Raw genomic sequence first — 19,086 nt, 5'->3', positions numbered from 1 at the left:
TCAACAATAACTAAGAATAATAAATGCTGTATAAGTATTGGTCATTATTAGCTTATGTTAACTAATGATAACAATTTTTTCCATTACAAATTATACATTAATTTCAGTAAAAAATTTAATTGGGAATTTACTAATGAATTTAAGACTCCATATGTGGTCATGAGAGATTAATGAGATTTAATGTTTGCAATGAAACATACATCTACAATAATACATAATACAATGAAGTTTAATGACAAAAGTATTAAAAGAAATAACAGTCAGCATTACGCAGTGATTATGTTAGAGAATACGTAAAATGAGTAGATTGTTATAGTGCAAAATATTTACAAACACTTATTTCTGCGTCTCACAGTTTTTTTATTCACAGTGAGGTAGTGTAAACACCTGGATGGATGCCATGCAATCATGCAGTTTGATGATGTGAAAATTTTGTTTTACATTTGCATTCTTTTGTCTGTTATTTTCAAGCTTACGATTGTCATTGATTTGTTAAATAGCCCAACCTTCTGCAGAGGATTTCAAAAATCTCAGCCATACACAGAATCAGGGTGATAATGGTGAAAATGTACATTGCGCTGAGGAAGATGGTCTTTTCAAAGTGCTCTGGTACCATACACTTGGTGAAGTTTAATTTCTTTTCAAGTGAACTGGTGTCACAGAAGTACAGCGAATGAACCAGGAATCCAAAGAGACGACTCTGGAGCCAGAATGCTGCCATCTCCAGGACGATTCGTAACAGTACAGAAATGATGTAGAACACCGTGTATGTTGGTCGTTCCAGAATATCCTCTTGATCTATGTTTTTATATGCGGCATACAGATGAAACACGGCCCCTGGAAGAAGAACCGTCACTAGCTGCAGGGCCCAAAACACCTGAAAAAAAAGAAGAAAAAGCATAACTTAATTGCACTGTAAAAAAAAAAAAAATCCTGGCAGCTGTGGTTGTCAGAATAATTCTGTAAAAAATACAGTAAAAATGTAAACATATTTACCAAACATACTGGACATTTCACAGTATAAAACTTACTGTTAACCTATTAACAGTTTTTTTTCCCTGTAGTGTTTTTACAATATTTTACAGTTAAAATGACAAAAAATTTTTTTACAGTGTTATGATGCATAGATTGGGGCTAGTTGTCACATTTTTTCCAATGAATATTTCTATTTTGTAAGCTTAAATTCTTGACTGCCAAGAATACATAAATACAAAGATAAATAATAAATAATTTTTTTTTTTTTTTTTTTTACGTAGCCCAAACATTTAAATGGTTGTGTATCACATTTACACAAAAATATTAAGCAAGCACAACTGGTTTCACAACTAATTCACCTTTGTCATCACAGGAACTATTAATTATTACAGACTTTTTTGACTGGAAGTGTACAAAATAAAAAAAATGCCCCAATAACAGGGCATGTTGTCACAGTCTCAATGGCTTTTTAGCATTTAGTTTAAAATAAAATAAAACAATAAAAATGGTTATGCAGAACAAAAGTAATGAAAAACAAAAATAATAAGGTAACCTACAAATAGTTTGGGCCAACAGAGAGTATGAATAATACAATTACAATAGTTAAACTGCACCTGAAATTTATGTAAAATACTGGTGTCCTGAGAACACTGTTCAACCTTTTTATAACTGGACTTTTGACTCAAAATTGAGATACAGTTCTTGTGAGAAAAAAAATTTGAGATACATTCCATCTTCAGACTTTCATTTTTACCTTAAAAATGACCTATAAACTTTACCTGGGGTGTTACAGGTCTGAACTGATTGTAACAGAAGAGGTTGAGCTCCCTTCTTTCGGGGTCACAGCTGAAGTGCAGGGCCTCATTCCCATAAACGGCAAATCCCAGAACACCCAGGAAGAACATGCGGACGGAGCCAAAAAACAGGGTGTGGAATTGACCAATAACAGTTGGAGGCCGGAGCTACAAAATGAAAACAGTATGTGCGTTTACATAGAGAAGTGTATTCTGATTACAATCGGTTTAATGGACAATTTTGCGCATGAGCAATGACATAGAAATGGTGCAATGACGCACAGAACGAGCTATGCTGTTGTTGACGCAGCACGTTTAAGCTTCTGTAAGAACCAATGAAGTTCATTCTTGTGTTACGCAGCACGTTTGAGCTTCTAAAAGAACCAATGAAGTTCATTCTTGTGTTACGCAGCACGTTTGAGCTTCTACAAGAACCAATGAGGTTCATTCTCGTGTTTTACGCAGCACGTTTGAGCTTCTACAAGAACCAATGAGGTTCATTCTTGTGTTACGCAGCACGTTTGAGCTTCTACAAGAACCAATGAAGTTCATTCTTGTGTTACGCAGCACGTTTGAGCTTCAGCAAGAACCAATGAAGTTCATTCTTGTGTTACGCAGCACGTTTGAGCTTCAGCAAGAACCAATGAAGTTCATTCTTGTGTTACGCAGCACGTTTGAGCTTCAGCAAGAACCAATGAAGTTCATTCTTGTGTTACGCAGCACGTTTGAGCTTCTGTAAGAACCAATGAAGTTCATTCTTGTGTTACGCAGCACGTTTGAGCTTCTGTAAGAACCAATGAAGTTCATTCTTGTGTTACGCAGCACGTTTGAGCTTCTACAAGAACCAATGAAGTTCATTCTTGTGTTACGCAGCACGTTTGATCTTCTACAAGAACCAATGAAGTTCATTCTTGTGTTACGCAGCACGTTTGAGCTTCAGCAAGAACCAATGAAGTTCATTCTTGTGTTACGCAGCACGTTTGAGCTTCTACAAGAACCAATGAAGTTCATTCTTGTGTTACGCAGCACGTTTGAGCTTCAGCAAGAACCAATGAAGTTCATTCTCGTGTTACGCAGCACGTTTGAGCTTCTACAAGAACCAATGAAGTTCATTCTTGTGTTACGCAGCACGTTTGAGCGTCGGCAAGAACCAATGAAGTTCATTCTTGTGTTACGCAGCACGTTTGATCTTCTACAAGAACCAATGAAGTTCATTCTTGTGTTACGCAGCACGTTTGAGCTTCAGCAAGAACCAATGAAGTTCATTCTTGTGTTACGCAGCACGTTTGAGCTTCTGTAAGAACCAATGAAGTTCATTCTTGCGTTACGCAGCAGGTTTGAGCTTCAGCAAGAACCAATGAAGTTCATTCTTGTGTTACGCAGCAGGTTTGAGCTTCAGCAAGAACCAATGAAGTTCATTCTTGTGTTACGCAGCACGTTTGAGCTTCAGCAAGAACCAATGAAGTTCATTCTTGTGTTACGCAGCACGTTTGAGCTTCTGTAAGAACCAATGAAGTTCATTCTTGCGTTACGCAGCAGGTTTGAGCTTCAGCAAGAACCAATAAAGTTCATTCTTGCGTTACGCAGCAGGTTTGAGCTTCAGCAAGAACCAATGAAGTTCATTCTTGTGTTACGCAGCACGTTTGATCTTCTACAAGAACCAATGAAGTTCATTCTTGTGTTACGCAGCACGTTTGAGCTTCAGCAAGAACCAATGAAGTTCATTCTTGTGTTACGCAGCACGTTTGAGCTTCTGTAAGAACCAATGAAGTTCATTCTTGTGTTACGCAGCACGTTTGAGCTTCTACAAGAACCAATGAGGTTCATTATCGTGTTACGCAGCACGTTTGAGCTTCAGCAAGAACCAATAAAGTTCATTCTTGTGTTACGCAGCACGTTTGAGCTTCTACAAGAACCAATGAGGTTCATTCTCGTGTTACGCAGCACGTTTGAGCTTCTACAAGAACCAATGAGGTTCATTCTCGTGTTACGCAGCACGTTTGAGCTTCCACAAGAACCAATGAGGTTCATTCTCGTGTTACGCAGCACGTTTGAGCTTCCACAAGAACCAATGAGGTTCATTCTCGTGTTACGCAGCACGTTTGAGCTTCTACAAGAACCGATGAGGTTCATTATCGTGTTACGCAGCACGTTTGAGCTTCTACAAGAACCGATGAGGTTCATTATCGTGTTACGCAGCACGTTTGAGCTTCAGCAAGAACCAATAAAGTTCATTCTTGCGTTACGCAGCAGGTTTGAGCTTCAGCAAGAACCAATGAAGTTCATTCTTGTGTTACGCAGCACGTTTGATCTTCTACAAGAACCAATGAAGTTCATTCTTGTGTTACGCAGCACGTTTGAGCTTCAGCAAGAACCAATGAAGTTCATTCTTGTGTTACGCAGCACGTTTGAGTTTCTGTAAGAACCAATGAAGTTCATTCTTGTGTTACGCAGCACGTTTGAGCTTCTACAAGAACCAATGAGGTTCATTATCGTGTTACGCAGCACGTTTGAGCTTCAGCAAGAACCAATAAAGTTCATTCTTGTGTTACGCAGCACGTTTGAGCTTCTACAAGAACCAATGAGGTTCATTCTCGTGTTACGCAGCACGTTTGAGCTTCTACAAGAACCGATGAGGTTCATTATCGTGTTACGCAGCACGTTTGAGCTTCTACAAGAACCGATGAGGTTCATTCTCGTGTTACGCAGCACGTTTGAGCTTCTACAAGAACCAATGAGGTTCATTCTCGTGTTACGCAGCACGTTTGAGCTTCCACAAGAACCAATGAGGTTCATTCTCGTGTTACGCAGCACGTTTGAGCTTCCACAAGAACCAATGAGGTTCATTCTCGTGTTACGCAGCACGTTTGAGCTTCTACAAGAACCGATGAGGTTCAATATCGTGTTACACAGCACGTTTGAGCTTCTACAAGAACCGATGAGGTTCATTCTCGTGTTACGCAGCACGTTTGAGCTTCTACAAGAACCAATGAGGTTCATTCTCGTGTTACGCAGCACGTTTGAGCTTCCACAAGAACCAATGAGGTTCATTCTCGTGTTACGCAGCACGTTTGAGCTTCCACAAGAACCAATGAGGTTCATTCTCGTGTTACGCAGCACGTTTGAGCTTCTACAAGAACCAATGAAGTTCATTCTTGTGTTACGCAGCACGTTTGAGCTTCTACAAGAACCAATGAAGTTCATTCTTGTGTTACGCAGCACGTTTGAGCTTCTACAAGAACCAATGAGGTTCATTATCGGGTTACGCAGCACGTTTGAGCTTCTACAAGAACCAATGAAGTTCATTCTTGTGTTACGCAGCACGTTTGAGCTTCTACAAGAACCAATGAAGTTCATTCTTGTGTTACGCAGCACGTTTGAGCTTCTACAAGAACCAATGAAGTTCATTCTTGTGTTACGCAGCACGTTTGAGCTTCCACAAGAACCAATGAGGTTCATTATCGTGTTACGCAGCACGTTTGAGCTTCAGCAAGAACCAATGAAGTTCATTCTTGTGTTACGCAGCACGTTTGAGCTTCTACAAGAACCAATGAAGTTCATTCTTGTGTTACGCAGCACGTTTGATCTTCCACAAGAACCAATGAGGTTCATTATCGTGTTACGCAGCACGTTTGAGCTTCTACAAGAACCAATGAGGTTCATTATCGTGTTACGCAGCACGTTTGAGCTTCTACAAGAACCAATGAAGTTCATTCTTGTGTTACGCAGCACGTTTGAGCTTCAGCAAGAACCAATGAGGTTCATTATCGTGTTACGCAGCACGTTTGAGCTTCTACAAGAACCAATGAAGTTCATTCTTGTGTTACGCAGCACGTTTGAGCTTCAGCAAGAACCAATGAGGTTCATTATCGTGTTACGCTTCACGTTTGAGCTTCTACAATAACCAATGAGGTTCATTCTCGTGTTACGCAGCACGTTTGAGCTTCAACAAGAACCAATGAAGTTCATTCTTGTGTTACGCAGCACGTTTGAGCTTCTACAAGAACCAATGAAGTTCATTCTTGTGTTACGCAGCACGTTTGAGCTTCAGCAAGAACCAATGAAGTTCATTCTCGTGTTACGCAGCACGTTTGAGCTTCTACAAGAACCAATGAGGTTCATTATCGTGTTACGCAGCACGTTTGAGCTTCAGCAAGAACCAATAAAGTTCATTCTTGCGTTACGCAGCAGGTTTGAGCTTCAGCAAGAACCAATGAAGTTCATTCTTGTGTTACGCAGCACGTTTGATCTTCTACAAGAACCAATGAAGTTCATTCTTGTGTTACGCAGCACGTTTGAGCTTCAGCAAGAACCAATGAAGTTCATTCTTGTGTTACGCAGCACGTTTGAGCTTCTGTAAGAACCAATGAAGTTCATTCTTGTGTTACGCAGCACGTTTGATCTTCTACAAGAAACAATGAGGTTCATTATCGTGTTACGCAGCACGTTTGAGCTTCAGCAAGAACCAATAAAGTTCATTCTTGTGTTACGCAGCACGTTTGAGCTTCTACAAGAACCAATGAGGTTCATTCTCGTGTTACGCAGCACGTTTGAGCTTCTACAAGAACCGATGAGGTTCATTATCGTGTTACGCAGCACGTTTGAGCTTCTACAAGAACCGATGAGGTTCATTCTCTTGTTACGCAGCACGTTTGAGCTTCTACAAGAACCAATGAGGTTCATTCTTGTGTTAAGCAGCACGTTTGAGCTTCTACAAGAACCAATGAGGTTCATTATCGTGTTACGCAGCACGTTTGAGCTTCTACAAGAACCAATGAAGTTCATTCTTGTGTTACGCAGCACGTTTGAGCTTCAGCAAGAACCAATGAGGTTCATTATCGTGTTACGCAGCACGTTTGAGCTTCTACAAGAACCAATGAAGTTCATTCTTGTGTTACGCAGCACGTTTGAGCTTCAGCAAGAACCAATGAGGTTCATTATCGTGTTACGCTTCACGTTTGAGCTTCTACAATAACCAATGAGGTTCATTCTCGTGTTACGCAGCACGTTTGAGCTTCAACAAGAACCAATGAAGTTCATTCTTGTGTTACGCAGCACGTTTGAGCTTCTACAAGAACCAATGAAGTTCATTCTTGTGTTACGCAGCACGTTTGAGCTTCAGCAAGAACCAATGAAGTTCATTCTCGTGTTTACGCAGCACGTTTGAGCTTCTACAAGAACCAATGAGGTTCATTATCGTGTTACGCAGCACGTTTGAGCTTCTACAAGAACCAATGAAGTTCATTCTTGTGTTACGCAGCACGTTTGAGCTTCTACAAGAACCAATGAAGTTCATTCTTGTGTTACGCAGCACGTTTGAGCTTCTACAAGAACCAATGAGGTTCATTCTTGTGTTACGCAGCACGTTTGAGCTTCTACAAGAACCAATGAAGTTCATTCTTGTGTTACGCAGCACGTTTGAGCTTCTACAAGAACCAATGAGGTTCATTATCGTGTTACGCAGCACGTTTGAACTTCAGCAAGAACCAATGAAGTTCATTCTTGTGTTACGCAGCACGTTTGAGCTTCTACAAGAACCAATGAAGTTCATTCTTGTGTTACGCAGCACGTTTGAGCTTCTACAAGAACCAATGAAGTTCATTCTTGTGTTACGCAGCACGTTTGTGCTTCTACAAGAACCAATGAGGTTCATTATCGTGTTACGCAGCACGTTTGAGCTTCAGCAAGAACCAATGAAGTTCATTCTTGTGTTACGCAGCACGTTTGAGCTTCTACAAGAACCAATGAGGTTCATTATCGTGTTACGCAGCACGTTTGAGCTTCTACAAGAACCAATGAAGTTCATTCTTGTGTTACGCAGCACGTTTGAGCTTCAGCAAGAACCAATGAGGTTCATTATCGTGTTACGCAGCACGTTTGAGCTTCTACAAGAACCAATGAAGTTCATTCTTGTGTTACGCAGCACGTTTGAGCTTCAGCAAGAACCAATGAGGTTCATTATCGTGTTACGCTTCACGTTTGAGCTTCTACAATAACCAATGAGGTTCATTCTCGTGTTACGCAGCACGTTTGAGCTTCAACAAGAACCAATGAAGTTCATTCTTGTGTTACGCAGCACGTTTGAGCTTCAGCAAGAACCAATGAGGTTCATTATCGTGTTACGCTTCACGTTTGAGCTTCTACAAGAACCAATGAGGTTCATTCTCGTGTTACGCAGCACGTTTGAGCTTCCACAAGAACCAATGAGGTTCATTCTCGTGTTACGCAGCACGTTTGAGCTTCCACAAGAACCAATGAGGTTCATTCTCGTGTTACGCAGCACGTTTGAGCTTCTACAAGAAACAATGAGGTTCATTCTCGTGTTACGCAGCACGTTTGAGCTTCCACAAGAACCAATGAGGTTCATTCTCGTGTTACGCAGCACGTTTGAGCTTCAGCAAGAACCAATGAGGTTCATTATCGTGTTACGCTTCACGTTTGAGCTTCTACAAGAACCAATGAAGTTCATTCTTGTGTTACGCAGCACGTTTGAGCTTCTGCAAGAATCAATGAAGTTCATTCTTGTGTTACGCAGCACGTTTGAGCTTCCACAAGAACCAATGAGGTTCATTCTCGTGTTACGCAGCACGTTTGAGCTTCTACAAGAACCAATGAGGTTCATTATCGTGTTAAGCAGCACGTTTGAGCTTCAGCAAGAAACAATGAGGTTCATTATCGTGTTACGCAGCACGTTTGAGCTTCAGCAAGAACCAATGAGGTTCATTATCGTGTTACGCAGCACGTTTGAGCTTCCACAAGAACCAATGAGGTTCATTATCGTGTTACGCTTCACGTTTGAGCTTCTAAGAACCGATGAGGTTCATTATCGCAACATGACATCATGACTTTTGCATAAACATACACGCCACTTTCAAGTCAAGTGGCGTGTTATCTTTACTCATTTTGAGCTATCGTATGTCCTTATCCGCGTGTATGTCCACGCCGAAACGAACCATCATCTTTTGCGTGTATGTCTACGCCGTTAAATGTCCGAGCGAAACGAAGCAAAATGTAGATCTACATCTGGGGAGCGATATTTTTTTCCCTAGGATGTTAGGGGAATACTCATAAATGGTATTAACCCCAGTGATGGGTAGGTTTAGGGACGGGGTTGGGGTAGGTCATATATTTATATATACAGTAATGTACGTTAAGTCAACGGCGTTGATAAACACGCTGAAAAGCGATTATGCGTGTTGATAGCACGCCAAAAATGGAAATACGAATTGGCGTGTCATACAAACGCCATTTCATGAGATCAGTCTGATTATCGTGTTACGCAGCACGTTTGAGCTTCAGCAAGAACCAATGAGGTTCATTCTTGTGTTACGCAGCACGTTTGAGCTTCTACAAGAACCAATGAGGTTCATTCTCGTGTTACGCAGCACGTTTGAGCTTCTACAAGAACCAATGAAGTTCATTCTTGTGTTACGCAGCACGTTTGAGCTTCTACAAGAACCAATGAAGTTCATTCTCGTGTTACGCAGCACGTTTGAGCTTCTACAAGAACCAATGAAGTTCATTCTCGTGTTACGCAGCACGTTTGAGCTTCAGCAAGAACCAATGAGGTTCATTATCGTGTTACGCTTCACGTTTGAGCTTCAGCAAGAACCAATGAGGTTCATTATCGTGTTACGCAGCACGTTTGAGCTTCCACAAGAACCAATGAGGTTCATTATCGTGTTACGCAGCACGTTTGAGCTTCCACAAGAACCAATGAAGTTCATTCTTGTGTTACGCAGCACGTTTGAGCTTCAGCAAGAACCAATGAGGTTCATTATCGTGTTACGCTTCACGTTTGAGCTTCTACAAGAACCAATGAGGTTCATTCTCGTGTTATGCAGCACGTTTGAGCTTCTACAAGAACCAATAAGGTTCATTCTCGTGTTACGCAGCACGTTTGAGCTTCCACAAGAACCAATGAGGTTCATTCTCGTGTTACGCAGCACGTTTGAGCTTCTACAAGAACCAATGAGGTTCATTCTCGTGTTACGCAGCACGTTTGAGCTTCCACAAGAACCAATGAGGTTCATTCTCGTGTTACGCAGCACGTTTGAGCTTCAGCAAGAACCAATGAGGTTCATTATCGTGTTACGCTTCACGTTTGAGCTTCTACAAGAACCAATGAAGTTCATTCTTGTGTTACGCAGCACGTTTGAGCTTCCACAAGAACCAATGAGGTTCATTCTCGTGTTACGCAGCACGTTTGAGCTTCAGCAAGAACCAATGAGGTTCATTATCGTGTTACGCTTCACGTTTGAGCTTCTACAAGAACCAATGAAGTTCATTCTTGTGTTACGCTTCACGTTTGAGCTTCTACAAGAACCAATGAGGTTCATTCTCGTGTTATGCAGCACGTTTGAGCTTCTACAAGAACCAATAAGGTTCATTCTCGTGTTACGCAGCACGTTTGAGCTTCCACAAGAACCAATGAGGTTCATTCTCGTGTTACGCAGCACGTTTGAGCTTCTACAAGAACCAATGAGGTTCATTCTCGTGTTACGCAGCACGTTTGAGCTTCCACAAGAACCAATGAGGTTCATTCTCGTGTTACGCAGCACGTTTGAGCTTCAGCAAGAACCAATGAGGTTCATTATCGTGTTACGCTTCACGTTTGAGCTTCTACAAGAACCAATGAAGTTCATTCTTGTGTTACGCAGCACGTTTGAGCTTCCACAAGAACCAATGAGGTTCATTCTCGTGTTACGCAGCACGTTTGAGCTTCTACAAGAACCAATGAGGTTCATTATCGTGTTAAGCAGCACGTTTGAGCTTCAGCAAGAACCAATGAGGTTCATTATCGTGTTACGCAGCACGTTTGAGCTTCAGCAAGAACCAATGAGGTTCATTATCGTGTTACGCAGCACGTTTGAGCTTCCACAAGAACCAATGAGGTTCATTATCGTGTTACGCTTCACGTTTGAGCTTCTAAGAACCGATGAGGTTCATTATCGCAACATGACATCATGACTTTTGCATAAACATACACGCCACTTTCAAGTCAAGTGGCGTGTTATCTTTACTCATTTTGAGCTATCCGCGTGTATGTCCTTATCCGCGTGTATGTCCACGCCGAAACGAACCATCATCTTTTGCGTGTATGTCTACGCCGTTAAATGTCCGAGCGAAACGAAGCAAAATGTAGATCTACATCTGGGGAGCGATATTTTTTTCCCTAGGATGTTAGGGGAATACTCATAAATGGTATTAACCCCAGTGATGGGTAGGTTTAGGGACGGGGTTGGGGTAGGTCATATATTTATATATACAGTAATGTACGTTAAGTCAACGGCGTTGATAAACACGCTGAAAAGCGATTATGCGTGTTGATAGCACGCCAAAAATGGAAATACGAATTGGCGTGTCATACAAACGCCATTTCATGAGATCAGTCTGATTATCGTGTTACGCAGCACGTTTGAGCTTCAGCAAGAACCAATGAGGTTCATTCTTGTGTTACGCAGCACGTTTGAGCTTTTACAAGAACCAATGAGGTTCATTCTCGTGTTACGCAGCACGTTTGAGCTTCTACAAGAACCAATGAAGTTCATTCTTGTGTTACGCAGCACGTTTGAGCTTCTACAAGAACCAATGAAGTTCATTCTCGTGTTACGCAGCACGTTTGAGCTTCTACAAGAACCAATGAAGTTCATTCTCGTGTTACGCAGCACGTTTGAGCTTCAGCAAGAACCAATGAGGTTCATTATCGTGTTACGCTTCACGTTTGAGCTTCAGCAAGAACCAATGAGGTTCATTATCGTGTTACGCAGCACGTTTGAGCTTCCACAAGAACCAATGAGGTTCATTCTCGTGTTACGCAGCACGTTTGAGCTTTTGTAAGAACCAATGAGGTTCATTCTCATGTTACGCACTACGTTTGAGCTTCCACAAGAACCAATGAGGTTCATTCTCGTGTTACGCAGCACGTTTGAGCTTCAGCAAGAACCAATGAGGTTCATTCTCGTGTTACACAGCACGTTTGAGCTTCCACAAGAACCAATGAGGTTCATTCTCGTGTTACGCAGCACGTTTGAGCTTCAGCAAGAACCAATGAGGTTCATTATTGTGTTACGCAGCACGTTTGAGCTTCTACAAGAACCAATGAGGTTCATTCTCGTGTTACACAGCACGTTTGAGCTTCCACAAGAACCAATGAGGTTCATTCTCGTGTTACGCAGCACGTTTGAGCTTCAGCAAGAACCAATGAGGTTCATAATCGTGTTACGAAGCAAGTTTGAGCTTCAGCAAGAACCAATGAGGTTCATTATCGTGTTACGCAGCACGTTTGAGCTTCCACAAGAACCAATGAGGTTCATTCTCGTGTTACGCAGCACGTTTGAGCTTCAGCAAGAACCAATGAGGTTCATTATCGTGTTACGCAGCACGTTTGAGCTTCAGCAAGAACCAATGAGGTTCATTCTCGTGTTACGCTTCACGTTTGAGCTTCTAAGAACCGATGAGGTTCATTCTCGTGTTACGCAGCACGTTTGAGCTTCAGCAAGAACCAATGAGGTTCATTATCGTGATACGAAGCACGTTTGAGCTTCAGCAAGAACCAATGAGGTTCATTATCGTGTTACGCAGCACGTTTGAGCTTCTACAAGAACCAATGAGGTTCATTCTCGTGTTATGCAGCACGTTTGAGCTTCAGCAAGAACCAATGAGGTTCATTATCGTGTTACGCAGCACGTTTGAGCTTCCACAAGAACCAATGAGGTTCATTCTCGTGTTATGCAGCACGTTTGAGCTTCAGCAAGAACCAATGAGGTTCATTATCGTGTTACGCAGCACGTTTGAGCTTCAGCAAGAACCAATGAGGTTCATTATCGTGTTACGAAGCACGTTTGAGCTTCAGCAAGAACCAATGAGGTTCATTATCGTGTTACGCAGCACGTTTGAGCTTCCACAAGAACCAATGAGGTTCATTCTCGTGTTACGCAGCACGTTTGAGCTTCAGCAAGAACCAATGAGGTTCATTATCGTGTTACGCAGCACGTTTGAGCTTCAGCAAGAACCAATGAGGTTCATTATCGTGATACGAAGCACGTTTGAGCTTCAGCAAGAACCAATGAGGTTCATTATCGTGTTACGCAGCACGTTTGAGCTTCTACAAGAACCAATGAGGTTCATTCTCGTGTTACGCAGCACGTTTGAGCTTCAGCAAGAACCAATGAGGTTCATTATCGTGTTACGCAGCACGTTTGAGCTTCCACAAGAACCAATGAGGTTCATTATCGTGTTACGCAGCACGTTTGAGCTTCAGCAAGAACCAATGAGGTTCATTATCGTGTTACGCAGCACGTTTGAGCTTCAGCAAGAACCAATGAGGTTCATTCTCGTGTTACGCTTCACGTTTGAGCTTCTAAGAACCGATGAGGTTCATTATCGTGTTACGAAGCACGTTTGAGCTTCAGCAAGAACCAATGAGGTTCATTATCGTGTTACGCAGCACGTTTGAGCTTCAGCAAGAACCAATGAGGTTCATTCTCGTGTTACGCAGCACGTTTGAGCTTCAGCAAGAACCAATGAGGTTCATTCTCGTGTTACGCAGCACGTTTGAGCTTCAGCAAGAACCAATGAGGTTCATTCTCGTGTTACGCTTCACGTTTGAGCTTCTAAGAACCGATGAGGTTCATTATCGTGTTACGAAGCACGTTTGAGCTTCAGCAAGAACCAATGAGGTTCATTCTCGTGTTACGCTTCACGTTTGAGCTTCTAAGAACCAATGAGGTTCATTCTCGTGTTACGCTTCACGTTTGAGCTTCTAAGAACCAATGAGGTTCATTCTCGTGTTACGCAGCACGTTTGAGCTTCTAAGAACCAATGAGGTTCATTCTCGTGTTACGCAGCACGTTTGAGCTTCAGCAAGAACCAATGAGGTTTATTCTCGTGTTACGCTTCACGTTTGAGCTTCTAAGAACCAATGAGGTTCATTCTCGTGTTACGCAGCACGTTTGAGCTTCAGCAAGAACCAATGAGGTTCATTATCGTGTTACGCAGCACGTTTGAGCTTCCACAAGAACCAATGAGGTTCATGTTCGTGTTACGCAGCACGTTTGAGCTTCCACAAGAACCAATGAGGTTCATTCTCGTGTTACGCAGCACGTTTGAGCTTCCACAAGAACCAATGAGGTTCATTCTCGTGTTACGCTTCACGTTTGAGCTTCTAAGAACCGATGAGGTTCATTATCGTGTTACGCAGCACGGTTGAGCTTCAGCAAGAACCAATGAGGTTCATTCTCGTGTTACGAAGCACGTTTGAGCTTCAGCAAGAACCAATGAGGTTCATTCTCGTGTTACGAAGCACGTTTGAGCTTCAGCAAGAACCAATGAGGTTCATTCTCGTGTTTGCGCTTTCTATTTGCGAAACAGTTGAACAAGAAAAAGAAAGATGGCGTCTAAAAGTTGCTGTTGTTGGTCAGTGTGTGTGTAAATGCACGTTTTTGACCAACGGTTTCCACTTCCGATGTCATTTCTCGAGAAATTACTTCTGTAGTAATTAAATATTTGTTTAGTTTAATCTCGCACAAAGCTTGCTCATTAAACTGTTTCATAGCTTCGTGCGCAAATGCTGCATGCAGAGCCATTGCATGAGGCAGTGAGGCAACATCTGACTAGCCTGAGTTTTAGGATCCAGCCTTCTTGTGCGTCAAGCAGGTTCGGTTGAAATGTTTATGTTTGCTGATCAATGTTAATATATGAATAAAATTCCATCTGTTCATCATATAAAGCGATCAAGTCTCTTCAGAAATTTTGGACTAAACCGCTCAATTCATATGGATTAGTTTTACGATCTCTTTATGAACTTTTGCAAAGTTGTGTAGCTGTCCTTTTGAAGCATATGTAAATCCCTTTTGTGACATATAAACGCACTTTATTTAGCGTTCCGGTAAATACTATGTTCGGATTCATCAAATAAGTGTCCATATAAACGTGGCTGCACTGAATTACAAAACAAAGTAACTCTGAATGTAAAGAAGGCCTCAAACAAATATGTATGAAAATTAAGACAAACAAACTGAAATCAAATGTTTACTCAAAATTCACACACACAAACACACACAAAATCTGTTGGCAAGATTGTCACTAATTTATTAAAATAAATTAAAAGCACCCATTAAAACGGAATATAATCAATGCAGAGAACTTAACTTGATTTTTCAACAAAAAACAATAAAACATAATCAGGAAAAATGCAACTAAAAACATCACCAGCACACATTAGTTCTGTCTTACTTACGCATCCCTCATAGAAGTTCTTGATGTAGTTTAAGGACATGATAATGTCTTTTTTCTTTCTTTAAGTTCAAATAGTCTGTAATGCTTTGCCCTCATTTCAGACCTGTTGCCTTCTGCTGAGCTCCAGCTCAAACGCTGCAGTTCCTGTTGACCTGTGCAGCTCCGGTCAATGCATTTTCCCTTTCATCTGCTCTACCTTCATCGATTTAACCATGAGGTACAAAAAGACAACAAAAAGGCAAAAACAAAAGAACTGAACATGTGCTCCTCACATAATCCCCATTCAACTACGTCAGCAGAAAAAAACAGGCCTTTTGAGGCATAATGGGGGAACAGCTGACAAAAAGTGTAAAACAAAGTAAATTAAAGAAACCAAGACATGGCAATAAAACAAATGCAACAGCTGATGTTTTCAAACACAATGTAAATGTTTTTATTATATCACTTATGCTACTTTGGATGTTGTATGACTGTAAATCTATATACAGTCATTTTTGCATTTTCAAGATCAGTGGAAACACTGTCACTAAAATGAACAAATCAAAACAATAAATATAAATTGAATTTGATTATATTTTGAAGAAGCTTACCAGCCTGAGCCCAAGTGGAGAGTTTGTCCTCCTCATTTATTCAGGCATAACGCAAGACTCATGGGAAATACTTCTCTTGAATGCCTTTCCCAGCAAAGTTTATCAAGTCACTAATGAAAAGACTGTCAAAACCAGCTGTCAACATTTACCCATTTGGCTTCCAAAGGCGATCTGGGCAATCCCATCCTGAAAACATGGCACTCTGTGAGCCACACTCTGCCTGTAGAATCTCTTTTCACACACTGAGATGAATGGAGGAATATCTGAGCTGCTCAAAGTAAAGGAATAGTTTGAATAATGAAGAGCTTTTAAAGATGGGGTTGGATGTGGATGCACACTTTACAAATTATTTTTGGAAAATATCTTAAATGCATAACATACATTTGCATTTTAAAAATGTTTTAATGTTAAAAGTTTTTTAACATATATTTTTTTTTAAGTTTTGCATTGTTACAGTATTTTCTTCATAATTAAGCACATTACTAATCTTTTAAAATGTTTAAATCAGCATAAATTGAAGGCATGCCACAAATACAAGCATGCTGCGCAAACACTTTTTATACAATTTAAATATTATATTTCCCCCCGCATATTAAAGTCATGAGAATTTGTTTTGTGTGTGAACAAATGAAAAATGTAGAGAAAATATAATTAATCGTTAATCAGAAAATTAATCTCAAACTGGAAGAAAAAGAAGTCCTAAGAAAAGCTTTTTTTTGTAGTGAAATAGGACCTGGACATGTTTTTGATGTTTCAGGAGATTCACAATTTCATATGATTGAAGTGCCCCAATTATGCTTTTTTGAATATTACCTTTCATGTAGTGTGTAAAATAGATGTTTGTGAATGTAAAAGGTCTGCAAAGTGTCAAAGATCAAAGTGCATGATAAATGAAGTTATTGCCTCTTAAAAGAAAGAATCGATTATGAACTGCCGAAACGAGTTGTCAGAAATTCAAGTCTCACTTCCTGTTACAAACCTACATAACAATGTAATACATTTGCATAATGCCATCCTATGGTCTTCAACGGCATCCACGAACATTGTCTACTATGACCCTCAAACACTGTAGTTGTAGCTGTGGTGTGAAAGAGTTTGTTCGTCTTGTCAACATGTTGAGAAGACGCTGTTTTCAGCGCTGCAAATGGTTTGCTGCACTTCATAAGGATAAGGACTCGATAGGCTGGAATTGATACGGGAAAAAATGCCATTGTTACCCGTTCGTATACTGTGTGTATCAAGCACTGTGGAAACAACAGACGGGACCGTCTGACCAATCAGAGCAGAGGAGGCTCTCGAAAGGAGGGATTTAGAAAGACTGAATCTTTGAATGAACCATTTTCAGACTCTTTGAGAAATGTGATTTGCAATGTATATTATGAGAAAATTAAAGCGATTTTTTTTTTTACATTGGAAGCTTGTAAACCTATTTGCATGACAATAATAAAAATGGTTAGAAAATATGCTTAATTCCCATTAAACTAACCTCAAAATACAAAAAGCAACAACAAAAGCAGACATATATAGGCCTAAAATAGACCTGGGGCCTCATTTATAAAACTTTGCGTAGGATTTGCGTCAGAAGTGGCGTACGGATGAAACATAGGACGTGCGTACGCACAGAAATATTCGGATTTATAAAACCGTGCGCACGCACATCCTACGCATTTTTCCCTTAATAAATCACAATCAATTCTAAATGTAGCGCAGCTTTTGCGGCTTCATGTCACGCCCATAGTTGCCCATAAATAGTCCGTGAAACGCCCACAAGTTAATATTCAACGATTGCGAAATCGTGGCAAACATAGAGAGGAAATAAAAAAAACGTAACTTCATTCAATGTGAAGTAGAAGTTATCGTTGGCGAGGTGGAAAAGAGGAGAAAAAATGTTGTTTGGAGGGCACAGTGTGGGCATTAGCCTACTAATGCCAAAAAGGCACTTGAGTGGCAAAAGGTTGCAGACGCCGTATGCTGTAGCCTCACAACCTCGGACTGTGGCCGAAATAAAAAAGAAATGACAAGCTACAGATGTCGGTTATAATCTACTTGGAAATGGGTTCAGCGCAAATGTAATTTCTTGCAGCTTTCTGAATGGTTGAGACATACGTCATACGTTATTTTATCAAAAATAAAACAAGGCATATGCATGAAATACCTGCATGAATAGGCCTACCATGATTCCGTAGCTGAAGACATTTTTACTATGAAAACAACTTTCCCCAGTGGACAAATAATACATCTATCTATTTCAGGGGCGTAGCAGCCATTATAAAAGTGGGGGGGACAAAATTGTGTGGTGATGTGACCCAAAGGTCAGTCCTTCCAGAAAAATGCGGAGTTTTTTTGTGATTGTTGCGGGCAAAAATCCTTGATTATGCGGCGATGGAATATGCAGGATATTTGCAATTTTATGTGATGAAATTGCGGGAACTTGCAAAAACTGCGGTTTGATGAAAAAGAGAGAAAAAGTGATTCCCCAACACCCTGTTCGCACTAGGCTACTACCTTAATGTAAAGAGCTATTTCTTATTACTTCCTATGATAAGCAAACATACTACATCACAGAAAGTGCTGGAATATTTAATCTTGTTTTATTTCAGACCTTAATAAACACATGGCTCAAACTTACAAAACATTGATGAGTCAAACAAGTTCTGTAGCTTTACAAAAGGAATATGCTACAACTTCTGTAAAAATGAATAAATAAAATATGAAAAAAATGTTTCATGTTTTACAGTTTTGTTTTTTCAATGATGTTCATGTCGCGTAATTACGTCACTTCATAACGTTCCCATGGCAACAGGGGGAAACGGCTGCTCTCGTGTGAAGCAAACGCAACATTTTTCAACTTTCTGCTAAGATATATGTGACTTTTTTTGCAACAAAAATGCGGGGATTATGAAATCATACAAGCCCCGCATATTTTGCGTGGAAATCGGCAATTTATACGGCAAAAGTGCGGCGTATTTGAAAAAATGCCCCCGCATAAATATGCAGACTTTGGCTGATTATTGAATCATGCGATCGCATAATCGCGTTTTTCTGGAGGGACTGAAAGGTGATGTTCATAATAATAAATTCTAGATGGAATAGCAATTGGCATTTTACAGCACCCTAGTGCCAATTTTGGGAACATGCCAGTTTACAGCACCTATTTTTGTGAAATCATACTCGAAATAAAAAAATATTGCAGGACTTGGGACTTTCAGACAACTGTGGACATCTATACTTTATTTTTATACATTTTATAAAAATATATCAATAAAACCTAAATCAATGTATTCGGTTTTGGACATCAATTTAACATTGACATTAGATGTTGAATTTACATTGAATTTTGGTCACCCGACGTCGCAACCAAAATTTAACCAAATATCAACGTCTTATGACGTTGTGTGCCTGCTGGGAATAATCTGTTATGCCTCATTTAACAGACGCTTTTATCCAAAGCAACAAGTAGGAGAGCATTTAACACACACTCGGCACAA

General features: G+C 40.5%; 1 protein-coding gene across 1 annotated transcript; it reads right to left on the bottom strand.

Moving 5' to 3' along the window:
• Positions 1-394: 394 nt before the first annotated feature.
• Positions 395-15,284, bottom strand: LOC130088826 (gap junction epsilon-1 protein). The gene is made up of 3 exons (XM_056255805.1): positions 15,010-15,284; positions 1,755-1,937; positions 395-877 (listed from the first exon to the last, which is right to left on the bottom strand). Exons 1-3 carry the CDS (start codon positions 15,046-15,048, stop codon positions 482-484), a joined length of 618 nt encoding a protein of 205 aa, XP_056111780.1. The 5' UTR covers positions 15,049-15,284; the 3' UTR covers positions 395-481.
• Between the last annotated feature and the right edge of the window lie 3,802 nt (positions 15,285-19,086).

Source organism: Rhinichthys klamathensis, unplaced genomic scaffold (assembly GCF_029890125.1).
Source record: "Rhinichthys klamathensis goyatoka isolate OS25496 unplaced genomic scaffold, OSU_Roscu_1.1 h1tg000123l_1, whole genome shotgun sequence".
Classification (NCBI taxonomy): domain Eukaryota; kingdom Metazoa; phylum Chordata; class Actinopteri; order Cypriniformes; family Leuciscidae; genus Rhinichthys; species Rhinichthys klamathensis.
This window is presented reverse-complemented; position numbering and strand designations above follow the sequence as displayed.

What these genes read in the sequence shown, in the direction of transcription:
- LOC130088826 (XM_056255805.1), bottom strand. Translation starts at nt 15,048, where the DNA reads ATGTCCTTAAACTACATCAAGAACTTCTATGAGGGATGC. An exon ending in AGAACTTCTATGAGGGATGC is followed by an intron (nt 1,938 to 15,009) that starts GTAAGTAAGACA and finishes TTCATTTTGTAG; the next exon opens with CTCCGGCCTCCAACTGTTAT. An exon ending in TCAGACCTGTAACACCCCAG is followed by an intron (nt 878 to 1,754) that starts GTAAAGTTTATA and finishes CTTTTTTTTCAG; the next exon opens with GTGTTTTGGGCCCTGCAGCT.